The sequence below is a fragment of the Eumetopias jubatus genome, unplaced genomic scaffold (assembly GCF_037043125.1).
Source record: "Eumetopias jubatus isolate StellerSeaLion01/CBP00866 unplaced genomic scaffold, mEumJub1_p1.0 scaffold_9, whole genome shotgun sequence".
NCBI lineage: Eukaryota > Metazoa > Chordata > Mammalia > Carnivora > Otariidae > Eumetopias > Eumetopias jubatus.
In genome coordinates this window covers 99322225-99344171 of record NW_028274815.1, presented here as the reverse complement: position 1 = coordinate 99344171, position 21947 = coordinate 99322225, and the positions used below count along the sequence as shown (strand labels likewise).

General features: G+C 39.7%; 1 protein-coding gene across 2 annotated transcripts in view; it reads left to right on the top strand.

Moving 5' to 3' along the window:
- MACROD2 (mono-ADP ribosylhydrolase 2) overlaps nt 1–21947 on the top strand; it is a 2087069-nt gene that overhangs the window by 1904077 nt on the left and 161045 nt on the right. For both annotated transcript variants that reach the window (XM_088026245.1, XM_088026244.1), the window contains exon 9: nt 6502–6583. In XM_088026245.1, the coding sequence (XP_087882371.1) occupies nt 6502–6583 (82 nt within the window). The remainder of the gene's footprint in view (nt 1–6501; nt 6584–21947) is intronic.

The following is a 21947-nucleotide window of genomic DNA, read 5'->3' as shown; positions in this document are numbered from 1 at the left end:
TCAGGACCCAGCAGAGGGAGCTGGTGAAGGAGTCTATGGAAGGCTGATGTCTCTGCATCTGCCGAGGCCTGGAGTATGTCAGCAGGGCAGCTGGTCAAGAGGCAGGTCAAGAGGCGGCAGAGAAAGCTAGAAGCAAAGTGGAGGGAGGACAAGGACAAAGTGGAAACCATGAGAGCAACCTGGAACCCACATGGACAAACTGCCACATGCATCTGTCTCCCCCCTGCATGGAACCCCGAAGCTGCAATGCCCTACAGAGGGAGCTGGTGCCCTTTGAGACAGAGCTGCATGTCTGCCCAGCCTAGACTTAGTAGGAGAAAGAGCAGAAGCTCGAGAAGCTGTGAGCCCAGCTGCTACCCCACACCCAGTTGATGAGCAAAAACATACCCTCCCTCCCTGGGGTCCTACCCCACCTGCCTGGGGTCCTACCTACCCCTGCCTAGTACAATGGCTGCAGCTGCACTTCTGCCCTCAAAATGTCATGGAAATTTTTCTGTGGCCAACCCTAACAAGAACCATTCAGAGGAGTGTCATTCCAGCTTAGCTAAGTTGACATAGCACAAAATTACCACAGAGATAGACAGTCACTGAGATATATGAAAAAAAAAAGAGAAAGAAACTATAGACATGATATAATTCAATCCTTTCCTTTTTTTTTTAAAGATTTTATTTATTTATTTGACAGAGAGAGAGATAGAGCAGGAACACAAGCAGGGGGAGTGGGAGAGGGAGAAGCAGGCTTCCTGCCGAGCAAGGAGCCTGATGCGGGACTCGATCCCAGGACTGTGGGATCATGACCTGAGTGGAAGGCAGATGCTTAATGACTGAGCCACCCAGGCGCCCTCAATCTTTTCCTTATAAAGACATGAAAACTGGATCCCAGAGAGACTCAGTGGCTTGTCCAATGTCACAGAGCTAGTGACAGGCCTAGAAACTCAGTCCCATGTGTCTCCAGGTGGGCGATATCACAGAAAGAATACCTGATGTGCAGTTAAGATGCCTCAGATTTTGTCACTAATTGTTTGGCCTTGAGAAAAAAACACTCAATTCTGGATTCAAGTTTTCCTGTGAGAGAATGGCACATGGGCTAGGCCCAAGAAATTGGAGGTACTCAGTTAATATCTCTTAAATAAATGAGTAAATATAGTCTCTCTTTTTTTAAACATATAATGTATTATTTGCTTCAGACGTACAGATCTGTGATTCAACAGTCTTGCACAATTCACAGCGCTCACCATAGCACATACCCTCCCCAACGTCTATCACCCAGCCACCCCAACCCTCCCACCCCCCACCACTCCAGCAACCCTCAGTTTGTTTCCTGAGATTAAGAATTCCTCATATCGGGGCGCCTGGGTGGCTCAGTTGGTTAAGCAACTGCCTTCGGCTCAGGTCATGATCCTGGAGTCCCAGGATCGAGTCCCGCATCGGGCTCCCGCTCGGCGGGGAGTCTGCTTCTTCCCCTGACCCTCCCCCCTCTCATGTGCTCTCTCTGTCTCAAATAAATAAATAAAATCTTTAAAAAAAAAAAAAAAGAATTCCTCATATCAGCGAGGTCACATGATACATGTCTTTCTCTGATTGACTTACTTCACTCAGCATAATACCCTCCAGTTCCATCCACATCATTGCAAATGGCAAGATCTCATTCCTTTTGATGGCTGCATAATATTCCATTGTATATACATACCACTTCCTTCTTTATCCATTCATCTGTCGATGGACATCTTGGCTCTTTCCACAGTTTGGCTATTGTGGACATTGCTGCTATAAACATCGGGGTGCACATACTCCTTCGAATCCCTACATTTGTATCTTTGGGATAAATACCCAGTAGTGCAATTTGCTGAATCATTGGTAGCTCTATTTTCAACTGTTTGAGGAACCTCCATACTGTTTTCCAGAGTGATTGCACCAGCTTGCATTCCCACCAACAGTGTAGGAGGGTTCCCTTTCTCCACATCCCCGCCAACATCTGTCGTTTCCTGACTTGTTCATTTTAGCCATTCTGACTGGTGTGAGGTGATAGTCTCATTGAGGTTTTGATTGGGATTTCCCTGAAGCTGAGCAATGTGGAACACTTTTTCATGTGTCTGTTGGCCATTTGGATGTCTTCTTTGGAAAAATGTCTGTTCCTGTCTTCTGCCCATTTCTTGACCGGATCATTTGTTCTTTGGGTGTTGAGTTTGATAATTTCTTTATAGATTTTGGACACTAGCCCTTTATCTGATATGTCATTTGCAAATATCTTCTCCCATTCTGTCAGTTGTCTTTCGGTTTATTGACTGTTTCTTTTGCTGTGCAAAAGCTTTTTATCTTGATGAAGTCCCAATAGTTCATTTCTGCCCTTCCTTCCCTTGCCTTTGGCGATGTTTCTAGGAAGAAGTTGCTGCGGCTGAGGTCAAAGTGGTTGCTGCCTGTGTTCTCCTTTAGGATTTTGATGGACTCCTGGCTCACATTTAGGTCTTTCAACCATTTTGAGTCTATTTTTTGTGTGTGGTGTAAGGAAATGGTCCAGTTTCATGCTTCTGCATGTGGCTGTCCAATTTTCCCAACACCATTTGTTGAAGAGGCTGTCTTTTTTCCACTGGACATTCTTTCCTGCTTTGTCAAAGATGAGTTGACCATAGAGTTGAGGGTCCATTTCTGGGCTCTCTATTCTGTTCTGTTGATCTATGTGTCTGTTTTTTGTGCCAGTACCATACTGTCTTGATGATGACAGCTTTGTAATAGAGCTGGAAGTCCGGAATTGTGATGCCGCCAGCTTTGCTTTCTTTTTCAACATTCCTCTGGCTATTCAGGGTCTTTTCTGGTTCCATACAAATTTTAGGATTATTTGTCCCATTTCTTTGAAAAAAGTGGATGGTATTTTGATAGGGATTGCATTGAATGTGTAGATTGTTCTAGGTAGCATTGACATCTTCACAATATTTGTTCTTCCAATCCATGAGCATGGAATGTTTTTCCATTTCTTTGTGTTTTCCTCAATTTCTTTCATGAGTATTTTATAGTTTTCTGAGTACAGATTCTTTGCCTCTTTGGTTAGATTTATTCCTAGGTATCTTATGGTTTTGGGTGCAATTGTAAATGGGATCGACTCCTAAATATATTCTCTCAAAAGCAACCGTTTTACACAATTGTTCTGTTGCCTAACATAAAAGAAAAATTGAAAATATGCTCCTGAGCCTCAATAGTGAGGCATTCTTACTTATTCTCATGTAATTTATCTGGGACTAGAATGGATCACCAGGCTCTTTGCCCTTTGCATAAACCAGATTTCCAGTCTCTCAGCCATGTACCCATTAGACTTTCTGTGTTCTTCTTGTCACCCCACTGTGGCTTCTACTTGATCTTGATCCCTTCAGTCTGAGGCTTTCAAGAGAAATCACATACTACATAACTGGAAAAGCAAGAATCGAAACAATTGGCAACAGGAAGAAACGTGAAGAATATTAGATTTCTGGCTATATTCTGTTTTGTTCACAAATCTGCAATCTGGGCAGAGTTCAGTAGGAACAGCTGATCTCTGTTCCATATGGCATCACCTGGGGTAACTCAAAAACCAGGAGGTGAAATCATCAAGAGGCTACCCACTTTCAGCTAGCTATTGGCTAGAACTTGAACAAGTGGTTTCTCCATGTTCCTCGTGGCATGAAGGTTGGATACAAGAGTGACCCTCCCAAAAGGACCAGGCAGAAACTGTATCACGTTTAGTGACATGGACTTGAAAGTCACATAGTATATCTGTCAGAGTTACAGGCAAGTCTAGATTTAAAAGGAGAAAATACAGATCCCACTTCTCAATGAAAGGAGTATCAGCATTACATTTTAAGAGAGTCTAAGGGGCGGGGTATCTCATTGCATGCCATTTTGGAAAATATAATCTACCACAAGCAGTGATCAATATTCATTATGAGTTTATAAACACAGAAGTTGTCAACTAATGGAGCTCTTTTCCAACAATAACCCCAGAGAATAAGTTTATGCACCCATATATAAATACATTCACATATGCATACATAAATGTATTTGGCAAATGAGGGTTAATTCTTAGATTCAATTTGCTTCCAAGATATTTTCAGTGTTATGCCTCAGGGTCAGGGCAGGGAAAATGGGCCACTCAATTAGTTTAAAATAAAAGCATTTTTCCCCCATCATCCACCTACTCTCTGGGAAAATAAATCAGGCTGCTAAATTCTGGACTCATACCATTTCCATGGTAACAAAGCCTAAAATGCTAAAAGGTGGATTATAATTCTTTGCAATATTTAAGAAATCTGTCTTTAGTTTCTGTGGTGGTTAGAAGTTTACTTAGCAGCAATGAATAGCATTACTTTCACTAACCCTCCCCCATACAAACACAGATGCAGGCAACAGGAGTGTTTTTTAAAATCCCGTAATTTATACTAAGTGACCGTAAAGATAGGGGGAAATGAGTAAAAATGAGACTGTCCAATTTGGTCTCCTTAGATCTGCTTTGAATTAAATTTTCTTGTTTTGATTTTGATCACAGTTAGGTGGCTTTAGAAATAATCGGACCATAGAAACCTGGAGGAAAAGTCAACCCATAGGTACAGAAGTAAGAATAATTACGGTGTTTGGGAATTACAAGTAGTTTAATATAGCCAGAGAGTAGACTATGTCTAACACAGAGCCTTATTTTTGGTGTTAGGACTTTTATTTATAAAGTTTTTCAAATACACAGAAAAGTATAGAAACTAATATGATCTCCAGGTACCTACCCCATAGTTAATAGCTTTTACCCATTTGCCGTAGTTTTCTCAAATCTCTTTTCTGAAGTTCATGTGTGACATTTCTAGGTATGATTCTGTATATTGGTGCTTATGAATGAATCCCTACACTTTTATATCTTTGTGCTTTAAAGATTTGTATAAATGGCATCATAGAGAAGATGTTTTTTGTAACTCGTTTCTATTGCTCAACATTATGATTTTTATCTTTAGCTCACTACAGGGCATAAACACACCACCATAAGGAGAGCAGAGACGAGCATTCAGTATTGCACAGATAGCTAATCCTTTATTCAACTAAATTTATATTTCACCCGAAGAGTGAGTTGATGGTGACAGTTTTGCATTTGTAGAAAATGTTAATGATATGCAGACAGGACTGGACACCAGAAACTCAAGTGAATACAGGGAAAAGAAAATAAGGTTTATTTGCAACCCAGTCCTTCCATTTCCGGAAGCCAGATGCTTTCTCTTATAATCCATCCTTTGGGGGGAGGGCTACTGGGAATGAGTGGTATTTGGTGATGATAGCATAGACGTCCAGAGACTACCCAGGAGGCAGCCTATCTGGACTTATACAGGGATCAGGGAGCCATCTCTCTGAGCTTCCAACAGGGAGCCCTGACCATTCCTTGTGTCCCAGCCATCCCTGCCTGCCCATCCCTGTAGATTTTCTCTCCTGCTGGGCACTTTGAACTTGCCTAATGTGAGTCTGTTTTCCACAGGCTGGGAGAGCTGCAGGGCTAGGTGGATGACATACATTTCGGTTCATTCGTGTCCTGCCATGTGCACGCCCCACTTCTATTCCCTATTACCATGAAAAATGCCTTGCTTGATGTTCTAGTCAATTACCAGTTGCAGTTTGATAGATCGAGTAATTTTTAACTTTTTGTAGATTTTGTAAAAGGACTAAAGGGATGTTTATTTTCAAGACACGAAATGGAGTCACTGATTTAATATCAGATATACATGAGCTATTAGATGCACTCCATCTCTCTTCTCTATTTACCATATTACTCTCCGAAGGTCTCAAAGAAACACCTTACACAGAGAAGCTCTCCCTTTTCCAACAGGAAAAAGGGATGACACACCTGTTTTACTTTTGCAGTGACACTTACTTATTCAATAATATCTACCAGATTAAAGTTCTGTTGACCTCATGTCACTGTCAACTAATTATATTTTACTTCTGTTGCATTTCTGAGTGTGTTAAGCTAAAAGCAAGTGACTTTCCTGCAAATTAAATTGCACGAAGCTTTTTAGACCATATTCAAATACCAATGGGTTTGATAAATTTATCTGTCTAAGATGGGTAGGACAAAGAGCTCTTTGTTTACTGACATACTTTATTTTCAATCTGCTATACAGCTCTTTATGGTTGTTTTATAGGCATAAAGTCTAGGTATCCTGTCGGAATCTCCGATCTTATTTATAGCTTGCTGCAAAGTGGCTTATTGTCATTTATTACTTCTTATTTGATTTATATAACACCCTTCCACCAAAGAGCCCATGGGCTTATTTATATGAAGAGTGCGCACACACACACACACACACACAAACACACACACACCAACTCACACGCACACTTGAACTTCACTCAACACGGTCATATAGTTAGCAGGAGAGTACCAAAAATCTACAGGAGGGTTTTCCATCTGTTTTTTGCTCCAAAACCATGTTCTGGAATATTTCTGATATTCCAAAGTCACCATATTTCCTTTCACTTTGAGTATTTATTGTTTGCCTCTAGGTGGATCGGATCATCTTCTGTGTCTTCTTAGAAGTTGACTTCAAAATCTACAAAAAGAAAATGAGCGAGTTTTTCCCTGCAGGTGAGTAAAGTGATCTGTTTTCTTTGGGATCGAGGTTGGGAGTGGAGGCATCGGTTATACTCTATTTTGTTTCCTAGCTTAAGGAAATGTTGCAAATATGATCTCGATACACCAGTAACCCATGGCAACTTGTGTCATAATTTTCAAGCATTCAGGGAGGTGACAGGAAATCTAAGCCTTTGACCTCTGTCCCAGGAGGTCATAGTGTTGTCTTGGGAAAGTCAATTCATCTCTTGAGTCTCACTCAGTTTCTCACATCACAAGTGAGGGGCTGGTCCCAATGACCTCTAAAGACTGTTCCTCTGGCCCTAAATCACAGGATCTGTGATTTGTTCCCCACACATCCAAGTTGTCTAAGCCTGTGCCTACATCCACTGTGTTAAACACCTTGGTTGGAAATTGTGAGGAGCCTGTTTATATTTGTAGCCAGAATTCAAACAGTTCCTGCACCCTCTCCCTATTCCCCACATTGGCCCAAATTGCAATGAGGATAGCAGCCCTTCTTAGGGTAATCTGTGAAAGGTGCTCATTCATCATAGTTCACATTTGAGAATGTAGGCAAAATATCAGAGTTATTAAAGAGCCTTGTTTAGGGATGCCTGGGTGGCTCAGTCGGTTAAGTGTCTGCCTTCAGCTCAGGTCATGATCCCAGGGTCCTGGGATCAAGTCCCGCATCGGGCTCCCCGCTCAGCAAGGAGTCTCCTTCTCCTTCTGTCTGCTGCTCCCCCTGCTTGTGCTCTCTCTCTCTCTCTGGCAAATAAATAAATAAAATCTTAAAAAAAAAAAAAGAGCCTTGTTTACATTGACTGAATATGTCATTAGATTTGGTTGGCCTGGTTAATTTGAATATTGGCCCCCATTGTTCCTCTTCCAGGCTTGCTTAATACCTAGTTATATTTTGATGGTGCCATTCAGGTCACAGTGCTCAAGGTGCTTTCCTCAGCCCTGGTAAGAATGGCTTCCAGGAAATTTCAAGCTACTGTGAGCATTGCTGATGCCTGCCTCAGAGGGAGTTTTCCTTTGAGGTTTCCCAACCCATGTGAAGAGGATTTCCGTGTACCTGGTGACTCTGGCAGGTGGGAGGGAGGGCGTGGTGCACAGTCACCCTCTCAGCAGCCTGTCAGAGCCATCCAGTAAATGTAAATCCAGGACGCCCTGCCTGAAGATCAGAGTAGAACACAGGTAGCTGTCAAGAACTGCCACAGAAAACGGCTGGAGATGTTCAACTTTGTGCTAACGTTCAAGGTGGACTAAGTTCCTCTGAGTCATGTGAAGTCCTGCTCTCTAGTTTTATCACTGAAAGGTGAATCTGCTAAGTGTATTTAATTGGAGCTTTCAACTACAGTATTTCCCTAACTAGGACATACTGTAAATTCAGAGAGACTCCCCAATATGATAAAGGAGAGATTGTGGTTGTCATCTTTTTTTTTTCTCCTTTGCCTTCTCCCTTCTCCTTTTTTTACCATTTTAGAATTTTTTTAAACAACTCAGGAATTTACAGCATGTAAAGCACTTAGCAACTATTGAATAAGTAGTTGTTAGTATGAGCTAAATTTAATAAATTCTTCTCCCCATAATCCAATGGCTTTTTTTTCTTTCAATCTCCTTGTTTCATCCTTTATGTCCTACATAACCGCAGTGAGCTGACTGTGCCTGCATCTCTGTATTTTTAAAAGTATTCTCTTTTTTTGCACTTTTAAGTATTCTTAAGAGAAAATGTTCATTCATGAAAAAAATTTGACTTGCCATGGTGTGCGATGCAAATATTCTAGTGTCTTGTCAATATCACAGCATATTTCATAAGCTTTCATCATTTTGGACTTCTTGAGTGTTTAGAAATTATGGTGTAACTTCCATTTTCATGTCTTCTAAAATAAAAACTTGTTTTCACTCTAGCGTATGATATAAAATAATTGCATAAGTATGATCAATTGATATTAAAACAAATCTATCCATCAGCAGATATTTCCAGTGGTGCAAAGCCAAAAATCGTACTATACATTTATTCTAAATGGAACAGTTTTAGTGGTCTAGAGTGTATTAATAATTATGAAAATAAATTATTATTTGAAAAATTGCTACTCTAAGTAAATCCAACATTCATCTTAGTGCTTGAGCAAATGAAATAATAATAAAATCATCCTGAGTTTCATATCAATACTTTGAATCATAGCATGCTCATGAAATTATTTCCAGTGCACATTTATAATAGTAAGCACATTTTTAAACTAAATGTCAAAATCCCCCCAAATTGTTGAGTATTTCCATAATGCCGAAGCATCAGCCCTTTGTAAATTCTGAATATGCAATATGAAATAAAGGTGACTTCTAATGGAATGTGTGACTACTAATATAGATGATATACATTATCTGTCTATAATTTGAATTTATGGTTAATTCATAACCATACCATCTTTGATTGGACTTGCCATATATCCGCCCTAGACTGACTTATTCAGACTATCACTAACTAGTCTTCTTAACCCTTCCTAACGCAATAATAGTTTAAGGAAAAAAAGTCATTTTATATTAAACTAAATCTCTATGTTTTGGGGTATTCTAATCCCGTGTCTTTACATTTCATAATTGGGAATTGGAGACAAAATGTATAAAAAAACAATACAAGTGAGGCTAGATCACATTCAAGATATAACACATGCAAAACTACTACCTAATATTAATGCTAGGAATAATAGCTAACATTTATGGATTGTTTTCTCTCAGCTAAATGCATGGGCTAAGTCAGGTCATCTTTAGGTTACTCGAAGAAAGTAGGCACTATATTAACCCTACTTTTTGATACGGAAAATGATGCATACCTGAGAAAATGAGGCATATGGCTAGGAAGCAACAAACTCTATTTCAAAATTGAGAACAGCATCTGTCATTGCACAAGTGATAATAGTTCGCTTCCTCAGAGCGTCTCCACACAAGAGTGAGTTCAACTTCAGGGATGCATTTGGAGCACTGAGAAAGTCTCATTCCTAATGTCATCTGCTGCCCATCATTGTTCAGAGCTGCCACGCTTCTCTTTCTTCTAATACCTGTAAATGTCCTCCTGGAAACTTTCTACTGTGAGTCAAATTGGTACTTTATCATGGATCTCAAAATCAAATCCCAACCCTATTATCTAGGCAGTGCGGGGCTTTGACCTGAAGGTAAGCAGGAGAGTGGTCACTGGAAAGCGAAAAGGCCTTACTTATGACCACAAGGGAAGATGGAGAAGTGCTTGTAATAGTTTGCTAGAGCTGCCGGGATGAAGTACCACACACTGGTGAGCTCAAAAACTGAAATTTATTTTTTCACAATTCTGGAGGCTTGGAGTGCAGCACGTAGGGGTTAGCAGGATTGGGTTCTTCTGAGGTCTCTTTTCTTGGCTTATAGATGGCCATCTTCTCTTTGTGTCTTCATGAGGTCCTCCCTCTGTGTATGTCTGTGTCCCAATCTCCCTCTCCTTGTAAGGACACCAGTCATATGGGATTAGGGCCCACACTAATAACCTCATTTTAATTTGATCACCTATTTAAAGACCCTGTCTCCTAATCCAGTCACATTCTGAGGTATTGAAGGTTAGGACTTCAACAAAATATTTTGGGGGACACAACTCCACCCCTAACAGAGCCCATCATGGAAATGCAGTAGGAACCATAAAGGAAAGAAACCAGCAACAATTTTTTTTTTTTCCCAACAGTTTTATATCTTGCTGTGGGTGAAGCACATTTGACTTTTTCCTTCCAGATGTATTGTTTCAAAGTCTAGTGTGTCAGCTTTATGGAATTACCATACGCTTTGGTTGCAAATAATTTATAGTTACAGTACACAACAAGATGGCCTATGGCAAATAATATTTGTATGATGCAACTCAGAGATATCTTTGTTCTTTACATAAAAGGTTTGTATTTTCCAGTTTGTAGTATTTATTGTGTATTTTTCATAGATTTGGAATATGGGGGTCAATTTTTTTATTAGACACTAAGTTCTAATAGAGAATTGAGGGATATTAATTTTCCTCATAATAAGAATGTCAAATTTACAGTTTTGGAACTATATCCAAGAATCCTGATGTTAGAAATAAAAAATACCCTGGTCAGGCCCCTCCCCCACATTAGAGAAAGCCTACATTTGTTTATTGCAATGGTTCTCAACTATATTTTTCAAGAAGGAGTAGTTCTCCAAAATAATATTTTAAGTTATATCCTCTGACAGATGGGTATGATATTTTTAAAAATTTTATCTGGATGTACTCTTTTAAACCTAACAACACAAAGATTCACCTGACCTCTTCTTCATCTCCTCTTCTCATTGATTTTGTAAGCTTTTCTCATCCAACATCATTCATTATCTTTCTGTCCATCAATCAACAAATAATTTATTATATGCCTACTATATACCTAAGGTTTTGGTCACTGCTACATTTAAGATATAGTTCTTATAATATGCCCAAGAGGTAAGTATTATTCAGAACAGTTGGAAGACAATATTATCAAATAATCAAGTATAGCCTTGGTATAGTCAAAGTACCCAGGAGTTCAGAGACAAATATGTCTGAGGACCAGGGTGGTTGTGGCAAGTTTCATGAAGAATGTGTACTTCAAGTTTAAGCAGGAGCAGAGAAATGATGCCAAGGATTCTGTAAGTGACATAGAGGAGGAAGGCAGTTCAGATGGAAGGATTTGCGGAATAAGTAGGATGCTTAGCTCCAATTTGTGAATCTCTGACTGAGAAATGTTGACACTCATCAGCATGTAATTGTATGACTTTGTGCATGTTGCATAACCTTTTTATGCTTCACTTTCATCATGTGCAAATGCAGTAATGGGCCAATTCCAAATAGGATAAATAACAATGTAAATGAATATTCAGAGAGGTGTCTAGACCAAGCATCATAAATTTTAAAATATCCATGTTTATTTCTTATTACAATTTTTTTTTATTTTTTGGTGTGTTTTTCTTATTACAATTTTAAAAGGAGGTATTTTAATTATTGTGACCATCTTAATTAAAAAGTATAAACTTCTTATTACAAAAGTAGTACAGATTTATAGTAAAAATAGATCATCAAAACAAAGAAGATACAAACCATTGAAAATGAATTACCTTTTGTGGTTAATCCTTTGGGTCCTTTAAAATGAAAAATGCAAATAATCAGAAATGCAGTCTTACCACTTGCTGTGTGTCACCACAAATCTTGAACTTTTTTTCATGTCATTATATATTCTTCCATAACATAATTTTAATGGACCTAGTGTTTACCCAAAACCATACTTTTGAACTGTAGAATTATTATTGCAAATTATTCTCTATGTTTTTATAAATAACACTTATAGAAAAGCATCTTTATAGATAAATATTGGCTACAAAGACAGTTTTTTAAGAATACTTTTCTAGAAGTAGAATTACTTTTTCAAAATGCATACACAGCCAAAATACTCCTTATAATAATTGTCAAATTGACCATTATGTGTCAGTGTCATATACTGAACAACTGAAGGGTCATCATTCCCAGAGTCAAAAATGTGAAGGCCCATACCTCACACTAAGCACCCTGAGTGATCAGGGTGCCAGCCCAGTGGGGTTCTGGTGAAGGTTCACTTCTGAGTTGCAGGTGGCCATTTTCTTACTGTACCCTCACATGGTGGTGGAAAGAGAGAGCGCTCCCGGGTCCCTTACATAAGGGTACTAATCCCACTCATAAGGGCTCAACTTTATGATCTAATTACTTTCCAAAGGCCTCACCTCCTAACATCATCACATTGGCTGTTAGGATTTCAACATATGAATTTTGCAGGGGACACAAACCTTCAGCCCATTGCACTGAGTTCACATTCCCATGAACAGTATATGAGAGTTTACTTTTCCCCCTGCTCTTCCCAATCAGGCACATTCTCATCTTTTGATGTTATCACTTTTATACATGAAATAAGGTAATTAATGGGTAGCAATGTGTATTTCTTTTATTTCTAGTATGGCTTATTCTTTCAGTTTTTTGTTATATCTCCAAATTTCTTATGAGAAATTGCTAGTCATATCCTTTGCACATTTTTTACTATTTCATCTTTTTTAGTGATCTGTAATAACTTTTTGTATAGTAAGGTTCTTAGTTCTTTTCAAATATATGTTGTCTTTGTGGTATTATTCCTTTATAATCCAGTCAGTGAGGAATGGTAGAAAGACAAAAGAAAGATGAAAGATAAATGTAAAAATAGAAAGAATGGAAGGAAGGAAAGAAGGGAGGGAGGGAAGGTAAGTGGAAGGAGGAAAGGAATAAAGGTAAAAAAGGAAGAAGAAACCCTTTTAATTAGAGAATGAAGTTGAAAACTAAACAACTCAAAAATTACCTTTATTTTAAGCCTATGTACTTGATCCCATAAGATATCATCCTGTTTCTAAAAAGGATTATTCTTAGTTCTTCTCAGACACTTTTTAGGCAAAGCAATGTGCTTCCTGATTTACAAAGTATGGTAGGGAAAAAAAATGCCCTTCCCTCAAGGATACCTTAAGCCTGTGAATATGTTAGGTCACATTACAAAGGGAAAATAAGATTGCAGATGAGATTTAGGTTGCTAATTAGCTGACTGAAAGATGGGGACATTATCCTATGTTACTTGGGTGGGCTCAGTATAATCACAAGGGTCCTTAAAAGTTAGAAGAAGGAAGTAGAAGAGAGTCAGTGGGAGATATGGCTATGGAACAATGTTCAGAGAGATGTGGTCACTGACTTTGAAGATGGAAAAAAGGGGCCACGAGCTGAAGAATATGGCCTCTAGTAGCCAAAAAGGCAAGGAAACAGATTCTCCCCAAGAGCTTTCAGGAGGAGTGCAGCCCTGCGTAAATCTTGATGCTAGCCCACTGAGATGCAGGTCAGCCCTCAAACCCACACAACTGTAAGATGACAAATTTGTGTTGTTTTGAGTCATTACATGTGTGGAAGTTCGTTATAGCAGCACTAGCAAACTAATTCACCCGTTGTCTTTGCATAACTCAAAGAAACACACACAAAAACCTGCTTACCCAGTCTAAATTGTACATTTTTTTCCCCAAATGGCACATTCATTGTAGAGAAACTACAAAGTGAAAGAATTCAGAAATTTCTTTAATCATGGATATTTATGGTGACTTGGCACATTGATGCACATTTGTACACCTTTAATGTGTGGATCCCATTGATGTTTAGAATTATACAAGACATGTTCTCTGTAACGTGACATAAATGAGTTGACTGCCTTCTTAGGAATTAGGTGCTAACCATTTCCACTTGATGGACCTCAAAAGCTACAAACACATTTCGCCTTCAGTGAAAATCCAGTGAAGTGTTGCTGTAACCAAGCAACCTGAATGCAGGAACAAGCAGCAGGCATAGACTGAAAGCAATCTGTCCCTTCAAAAGGCAGAACTGTGCAGTGTGTGTAGCAAATGCTTATAAACATCAGAACACATAAAGACCTAGAGACACGAACCTTGACTAAGCAGAGTTTGATCTCATTAGGAGGTTCTGATAAAACAAAGGCAAGACAAAATGCAGCTTGGAGAGAAGGGAGATGCTGTAGGCATCTTTACAGAGATCCCCACATGGTGCTTCCAAAAGACTTTCAAACATCCCAGGTAGACTGGTTTCTCTTCCATAGGTGAAAACATTGAGGCAAATACAGGAGTGGGGAGAAAAAAAACCCTTTTGACGTACAAGTATATGAATGAAATAATTCCTAATAAGACACAGGGGTAAGAATAAAGATAAAAATAAACAATGGAGTAAATGAAATCCTCCAAGTTTTATTCTTCTTTATCTATGGCCCTAACTTGGACCCTCAGCTACAGGCTTTTGAAGTTTTCACCTTCAACTGCTATTCACTCCATAATCCAGAGCAATTAGTGATTTCCAAGACCCTGTTACAGCTGTCACTGTTGGGGTTATAGAGAACTCTTTGATGGGTCCAGCATGGTTACTGAAACCAGTGTGTATTTGATCACGTGACTCCCATGACCCTTTGCAGCCCTTGTCTTGCTTGACTGGGCAGCCTTTATCCCATTGACCATTCTGTCTTCTCCTTCTCTTCCTGCCAGGCCTCTCTGGCATACTCGCCTGTACACAGGCCATCTCCAGCTGACATCTCTAGGCATCTCCAACTCAACACATCTAAAACTAAATTCAAACTCCTTCACCTCACCCCATTTTTCTCCTCTGACATCCAATATCTCAGTAATTGGTGCCATTATGTGCCCTGTTTGCTAAGCCAGAAACAGCAGAACCATGTGGATTTTTTTTAAGCAGTGCCTTTTATTTATTGATTTATTTATAAATTAATGAGATTTGAGTGCTCCTCTTGACCAAGGACCAGTTGGGGCGGGATGGAGGGGGACAACCTTTAGCTTATTATTCGTTTTAAATTTCTCCTAGTCCTATCAATTGCCTTGCAGAAAGTGGGTTTAGCAATTTGTTAGATTCCGTAGGTCCAGGTTTTCAACTTAATGGAAGATGTCCCCTTTATCAGTCATTCTTTGTATGGCATTTCTGCTTTGTCAAGTTTCACAGGAAGCCATGAGCATACAAACATCTTCTGTACTTCATGGAAATCCTAAAAAGCTTAGAGCACTTTATTTTGGCTAATAACATTTCCTCTCTCTGCAAATGCAAATTGCTCCTAGAAGCCCTTAGTAATGAAATATTTAAAAGATAAGGGATACAGAAGAAGCCTGTGTGAAGGAATTAAGCCTTAAGAGAGAGGACTCGAGAGCGCATGAAATAAAAGCCACAACAAGATTGTCATAATTGTTCTGCTTGACAGACCAGCCCATTTGACAAAGGAATTTCAGATGCCCATCCTTTTTAACCCTGGGGAGTGGAGAAGCTGCCTTAATAGCCCTAAGGGTAACTTTCTCCTTCATAACACACTTCTTTTTCCATGCAATCCACAGGCCTCTTTGAAGCAAGTTTCCATCCACAGACATGTCTCTTAGCCAATCCTAGGGCCCTAACCATGGACCATGGTAACTGTGCCATCCAGCCGCGTGATAGATGGGCGATTTCCAGCACAGAAGGATACACATATCTTACAAAGAGAATGACTGTTCCTCAGTCCCAGCAACCATCTGGTGTGGGCACCCCTCACTGGCATTAACATTGGCCAGATATCACCAAGTAGCTCAGCATGGATATCGAAAAAGTGGGACATCTAGTGTTTTTGAAAGCTTTTCCTCCAGCACACAATATCAGTACTTGAGAACAATGGTTCTCCAACTGCAGCTTGCATGAGCATTGCCTGGAGGGCTTGTTAAAAAAGTGTTAGGTCCCTCCCCTGAGCTTCTGCTTCGATAGATCTTTAGTAGAACCTGAGAATTTGCATTTCTAACAAGTTCCCAGCTGATGATGATGCTGCTGGTCCAGAGACCACACTTAACAGTTCTGTGGGGTTTTGTAATGTTTGTTTTTATACCATTTACTTTCCAAAAGACTGCATTCATTATGGAAACTCTAGATAAAGGAGTAAGACCAGTCTTGAGTCATTGCAAAATCCACGGCATACTCTGTTTTTCAGCAAACTCTGTCTTCCATTAAAGAAGGTGAAGTAGATATTACAGACTTCAAAGTAGGTTAGACACGTTCTTAAAGGGGTTTCTGATATGTACAAAGCTATTACTGAAAACTGGTTTTTCAAGGGAAATCAGTTGGTTTTCACACTCGTGGTCAAAATAAGAACTTCGGTCATATTTGTACTTTTTGTGCAGAACTCAACAGGGTAATCTGACAGAGAGGGGTGCAGTGAATAAAACCAGCATCCATTATGAAATTAACATCAAAGAGGCCCCATGAGATGAAATGGAGCCTCGGCCGCTGGGTCACTTCTGCTGAGGAAGGGAGGGAGTTTTTCTGGAATCGGCATTTCTGAACACACAGAAAAATACCACCTGATGGACTGACCTCTATTTCGAAATGATATTTGTATCACTTTGGCTAAGAACCTTTTATTTGATTTTCGTCCTCTAACAAAGAAGCATGATGCTTGAAGAACTGTTAAAAGGGCAGTGGCTTTATGCCCATGCTCCATCAGTCCCCTAACTGCTTCCAAATTTTGAATGGCATTGCTCCTTATCTCCATAGGCTTATCCTCTTCTTTCATATATTGCTTTTTTGTTCCCCAGTTTTGTTAGAGAAAAATTCTTGCTAGAAATGTGCTGCATAAATATGGCTCAAGTGAGTACATTTTATAGAATAATGTTGAACTAAAGTGGATTTCATTAATAAGTAACAGCACATTAGGTGCTTTGTAGACCAAAACTACTCTGCACTGGATTTTAGTATAAATAATACCAAAATATTAAGGCATGCATTTTATAGTTTATTAGTAAATTTCTCTTGTGAAAAATGTTCTCTCTCAAAAGCTCGTGTGTCATTTTCTGCTTAAAGTTGTTTAGTAACCCTGTAATTTTCAGGATAGAATTTAAATTCTTCAATCTGAGGTATTCGGATTCCCCAGAGAAACAGAGCCAATAGTGGATATAGATTTAGATATAGATATAAATATAGATGTAGATATAAATTTATTATGAGGAATTGGCTCATGCAACTCTGGAGGCTGCCAGATCCCAGGACCTGCAGTCAGCAAGCTTGAGACCCAGGAGAGCAGATGGTGGAGTTCCACTGCGAGTCTGAAAACCTAAGAGACAGGAAAGCCAATGATGTCATTTCCATTCAAATGCCTGCAAGCTTGAGACCCAGGCAGAGCCAGGGTTTCTGTCTGAGTCCAAAGGCAGGAAAAACGCAATCCCCCAACACAAATGCAGCCCGGTAATGGTTCCGTCTTCTTGTGGGAGGGTCAACCTTAAACTTATTGGATGAGGCCCACCCACATTACCAGGGCTATCTGCTTTACTCAGTCTACCAATTCAGATGTTAATTTCATTCTGAAATTTCTTTCAGACACACCCAGAGTCATGTGTGACACATGTCTGGGCATTCCTTGGCCCAGTTACATTGACACATGCAATTGACCATCATACCAAGCAAGGAAGATTATCCGGCTAGAACAGGACAGTTTACCCACAGTTCCCCCGTAACTCCTCCCTTCAGCCGCTCAGAAGCTAGTTTTATTTCCTTAAAAGCATCTTGGCTGTTCATATCCATGTGTTTTCACAGATGTTTTTCCCTTTGTTCAGTGTGATTACCCTTTTCTTAGCTTGAATCGCCTGACCTGGAAACAAGAATTCATGTGGAAGTCATTTGTTTGGGAGATGATCCCAGGAATCACCAGCAGGAGAGTGGGAAAGAAGGGCTGGAAAAGGAAGGAAGGCAGTCGGGCTAAATTATATTTTTTTTAATTTAATTTAATTTTATTATGTTATGTTAGTCACCATACATTACATCATTAGTTTTTGATGTAGTGTTTCATGATTCATTGTTTGCGTATAACACCCAGTGCTCCATGCAGTACGTGCCCTCTTTAATACCCATCACCAGGCTAACCCCTCCCCCCCCACCTGCCCTCCCCTCTAGAACCCTCAGTTTGTTTCTCAGAGTCCATAGTCTCTCATGGTTCGTCTCCCCCTCCGATTCCCCCTCTTCATTTTTCCCTTCCTTCTCCTAATGTCCTCCATGCTATTCCTTATGTTCCACAAATAAGTGAAACCATATGATAATTGACTTTCTCTGCTTGACTTATTTCACTTAGTATAATCTCCTCCAGTCCCATCCATGTTGATGCAAAAGTTGGGTATTTATCCTTTCTGCTGGCTGAGTAATATTCCATTGTATATATGGACCATATCTTTATCTATTCATCTGTTGAAGGGAATCTTGGCTCTTTCCACAGTTTGGCTATTGTGGACATTGCTGCTATGAACATTGGGGTGCATATGGCCCTTCTTTTCACTACATCTGTGCTTTCAGATAAATACCCGGTAGTGCAATTGCTGGATCATAGGGTAGCTCTATTTTTAATTTTGTTTTTAATTTTTTATTGTTATGTTAATCACCATACATTACATCATAAGTTTTGATTTAGTGTTCCATGATTCATTGTTTGTGCATAACACCCAGTGTTCCACGCAGAATGTGCCTCTTTAATACCCATCACCAGGCTAACCCATCCCCCCAACCCCCTCCCCTCTAGAACCCTCAGTTTGTTTTTCAGAGTCCATCATCTCTCATGGTTCGTCTCCCCCTCCGAATAACTCCCCTTCATTCTTCCCCTCCTGCTATCTTCTTTTTTTTTTTCTTAACATATATTGCATTATTTGTTGCAGAGGTACAGATCCGTGATTCAACAGTCTTGCACAATTCACAGCGCTCACCATAGCACATACCCTCCCCAATGTCTATCACCCACCCACCCCATCCCTCCCACCCCACACCACTCCAGCAACCCTCAGTTTCTTTCCTGAGATTAAGAATTCCTCATATCAGCGAGGTCATATGATACATGTCTTTCTCTGATTGACTTCTTTCACTCAGCATAACACCGTCCAGTTCTATCCACATCATTGCAAATGGCAAGATCTCATTCCTTTTGATGGCTGCATAATATTCCATTGTGCATATATACCACTTCTTCTTTATCCATTCATCTGTCGATGGACATCTTGGCTCTTTCCACAGTTTGGCTATTGTGGACATTGCTGCTGTAGACATAGGGGTGCACGTACCCCTTCGGATCCCTACATTTGTATCTTTGGGGTAAACACCCATTAGTGCAATTGCTGGATCGCATGGTAGCTCTATTTTCAGCTGTTTGAGGAACCTCCATAGTGTTTTCCAGAGTGGTTGCACCAGCTTGCATTCCCACCAACAGTGTAGGAGGGTTCCCCTTTCTCCACATCCCCGCCACCATCTGTCATTTCCTGACTTGTTCATTTTAGCCATTCTGACTGGTGTGAGGTGGTATCTCATTGACGTTTTGATTTGGATTTCCCTGATGCTGAGCGATGTTGAGCACTTTTTCATGTGTCCGTTGGCCATTTGGATGTCTTCTTTGGAAAAATGTCTGTTCCTGTCTTCTGCCCATTTCTTGATTGGATTATTTGTTCTTTAGTTGTTGAGTTTGAGAAGCTCTTTATAGATTTTGGATACTAGCCCTTTATCTGATATGTCATTTGCAAATATTTTCTCCCATTCTGTCGGTTGTCTTTTGGTTTTGTGGACTGTTTCTTTTGCTGTGCAAAATATTTTATCTTGATGAAATCCCAATAGTTCATTTTTGCCCTTCCTTCCCTTGCCTTTGTTGATGTTTCTAGGAAGAAGTTGCTGTGGCTGAGGTCAAAGTGGTTGCTGCCTGTGTTCTCCTTTAGGATTTTGATGGACTCCTGTCTCACGTTTAGGTCTTTCAACCATTTGGAGTCTATTTTTGTGTGTGGTGTAAGGAAAAGGTCCAGGTTCATGCTTCTGCATGGGGCTGTCCAATTTTCCCAACACCATTTGTTGAAGAGACTGTCTTTTCCATTGGACATTCTTTCCTGCTTTGTCAAAGAAGAGTTGACCATAGAGTTGAGGGTCCATTTCTGGGCTCTCGATTCTGTTCCATTGGTCTATGTGTCTGTTTTTTGTGCCAGTACCATACTGTCTTGATGATGAGCACTTTGTAATAGAGCTGGAAGTCCAGACTTGTGATGCCACCAGCTTTGCTTTTCTTTTTCAACATTCCTCTGGCTATTCGGGGTCTTTTCTGGTTCCATACAAATTTTAGGATTATTTGTTCCATTTCTTTGAAAAAAGTGGATAGTATTTTGATGGGGATTGCATTGAATGTGTAGATTGCTCTAGGTAGCAATGACATCTTCACAATGTTTGCTCTTCCAATCCATGAGCATGGGACATTTTTCCATTTCTTTGTGTCTTCTTCAATATCTTTCATGAGTATTTTATAGTTTTCTGAGTACACATCCTTTGCCTCTTTGGTTAGATTTATTCCTAGGTATCTTATGGTTTTGGGTGCAATTGTAAATTGGATCGACTCCTTGATTTGTTTCTCTTCTGTCTTGTTGTTGGTGTATAGGAATGCCACTGATTTCTGTGCATTGATTTTATATCCTGCTACTTTACTGAATTCCTGTATGAGTTCTAGCAGTTTTGGGGTGGAGTCTTTTGGGTTTTCCACATACAGTATCATATCATCTGCAAAGAGTGAGAGTTGGACTTCCTCTTGCCGATTTGGATGCCTTTGATTTCTTTTTGTTGTCTGATGGCTGTGGCTAGGACTTCTAATACTATGTTGAATAGCAGTGGTGATAGTGGACACACATGCCACGTTCCTGACCTTAGGGGGAAAGCTCTCAGCTTTTCTCCATTGAGAATGATATTCGCTGTAGGTTTTTCATAGATGGCTTTTATGATATTGAGGTATGTACCCTCTATCCCTATACTCTGAAGTTTTTTATCAAGAAAGGATGCTGTACTTTGTCAAATGCTTTTTCTGCATCTATTGAGAGGATCATATGATTCTTGTTCTTTCTTTTGTTAATGTATTCTATCACGTTGATTGATTTGCAGATGTTGAACCAACCTTGCATCCCAGGGATAAATCCCACTTGGTCATGGTGAATAAGCCTTTTAATGTACTGTTGGATCCTATTGGCTAGGATTTTGGTGAGAATTTTTGCATCCATGTTCATCAAGGATATTGGTCTGTAATTCTCCTTTTTGATGAGATCTTTGTCTGGTTTTGGGATCAAGGTAATGCTGGCCTCATAAAATGAGTTTGGAAGTTTTCCTTCCATTTCTATTTTTTGGAACAGTTTCAGGAGAATAGGTATTAATTCTTCTTGAAATGTCTGATAGAATTCCCCTGGGAAGCCATCTGGCCCTGGGCTTTTGTTTGTTGGGAGATTTTTGATGACTGCTTCAATTTCCTTAGTGATTATAGGTCTGTTCAGGTTTTCTATTTCTTCCTGGTTCAATTTTGGTAGTTGATATATCTCTAGGAATGTACCCATTTCGTCCAGGTTATCGAATTTGCTGGCATAGAGTTGCTCATAATATGTTCTTAAAATTGTTTGTATGTCTTTGGTGTTGGTTGTGATCTCTCCTCTTTCATTTATGATTTTGTTGATTTGGGCCATTTCTCTTTTCTTTTTGATAAGTCTGGCCAGGGGTTTATCAATCTTGTTAATTCTTTCAAAGAACCAGCTCCTAATGTCATTGATCTGTTCTACTGTTCTTTTGGTTTCTATTTCATTGATTTCTGCTCTGATCTTTATTATTTCTCTTCTCCTGCTGGGTTTAGGCTGTATTTGCTGTTTTTTCTCTAGCTCCTTTAGGTGTAGGGTTAGGTTGTGTATTTGAGACCTTTCTTGTTTCTTGAGAAAGGCTTGTATTGCTATATACTTTCCTCTGAGGACTGCCTTTGCTGCATCCCAAAGATTTTGAACTGTTGTGTTT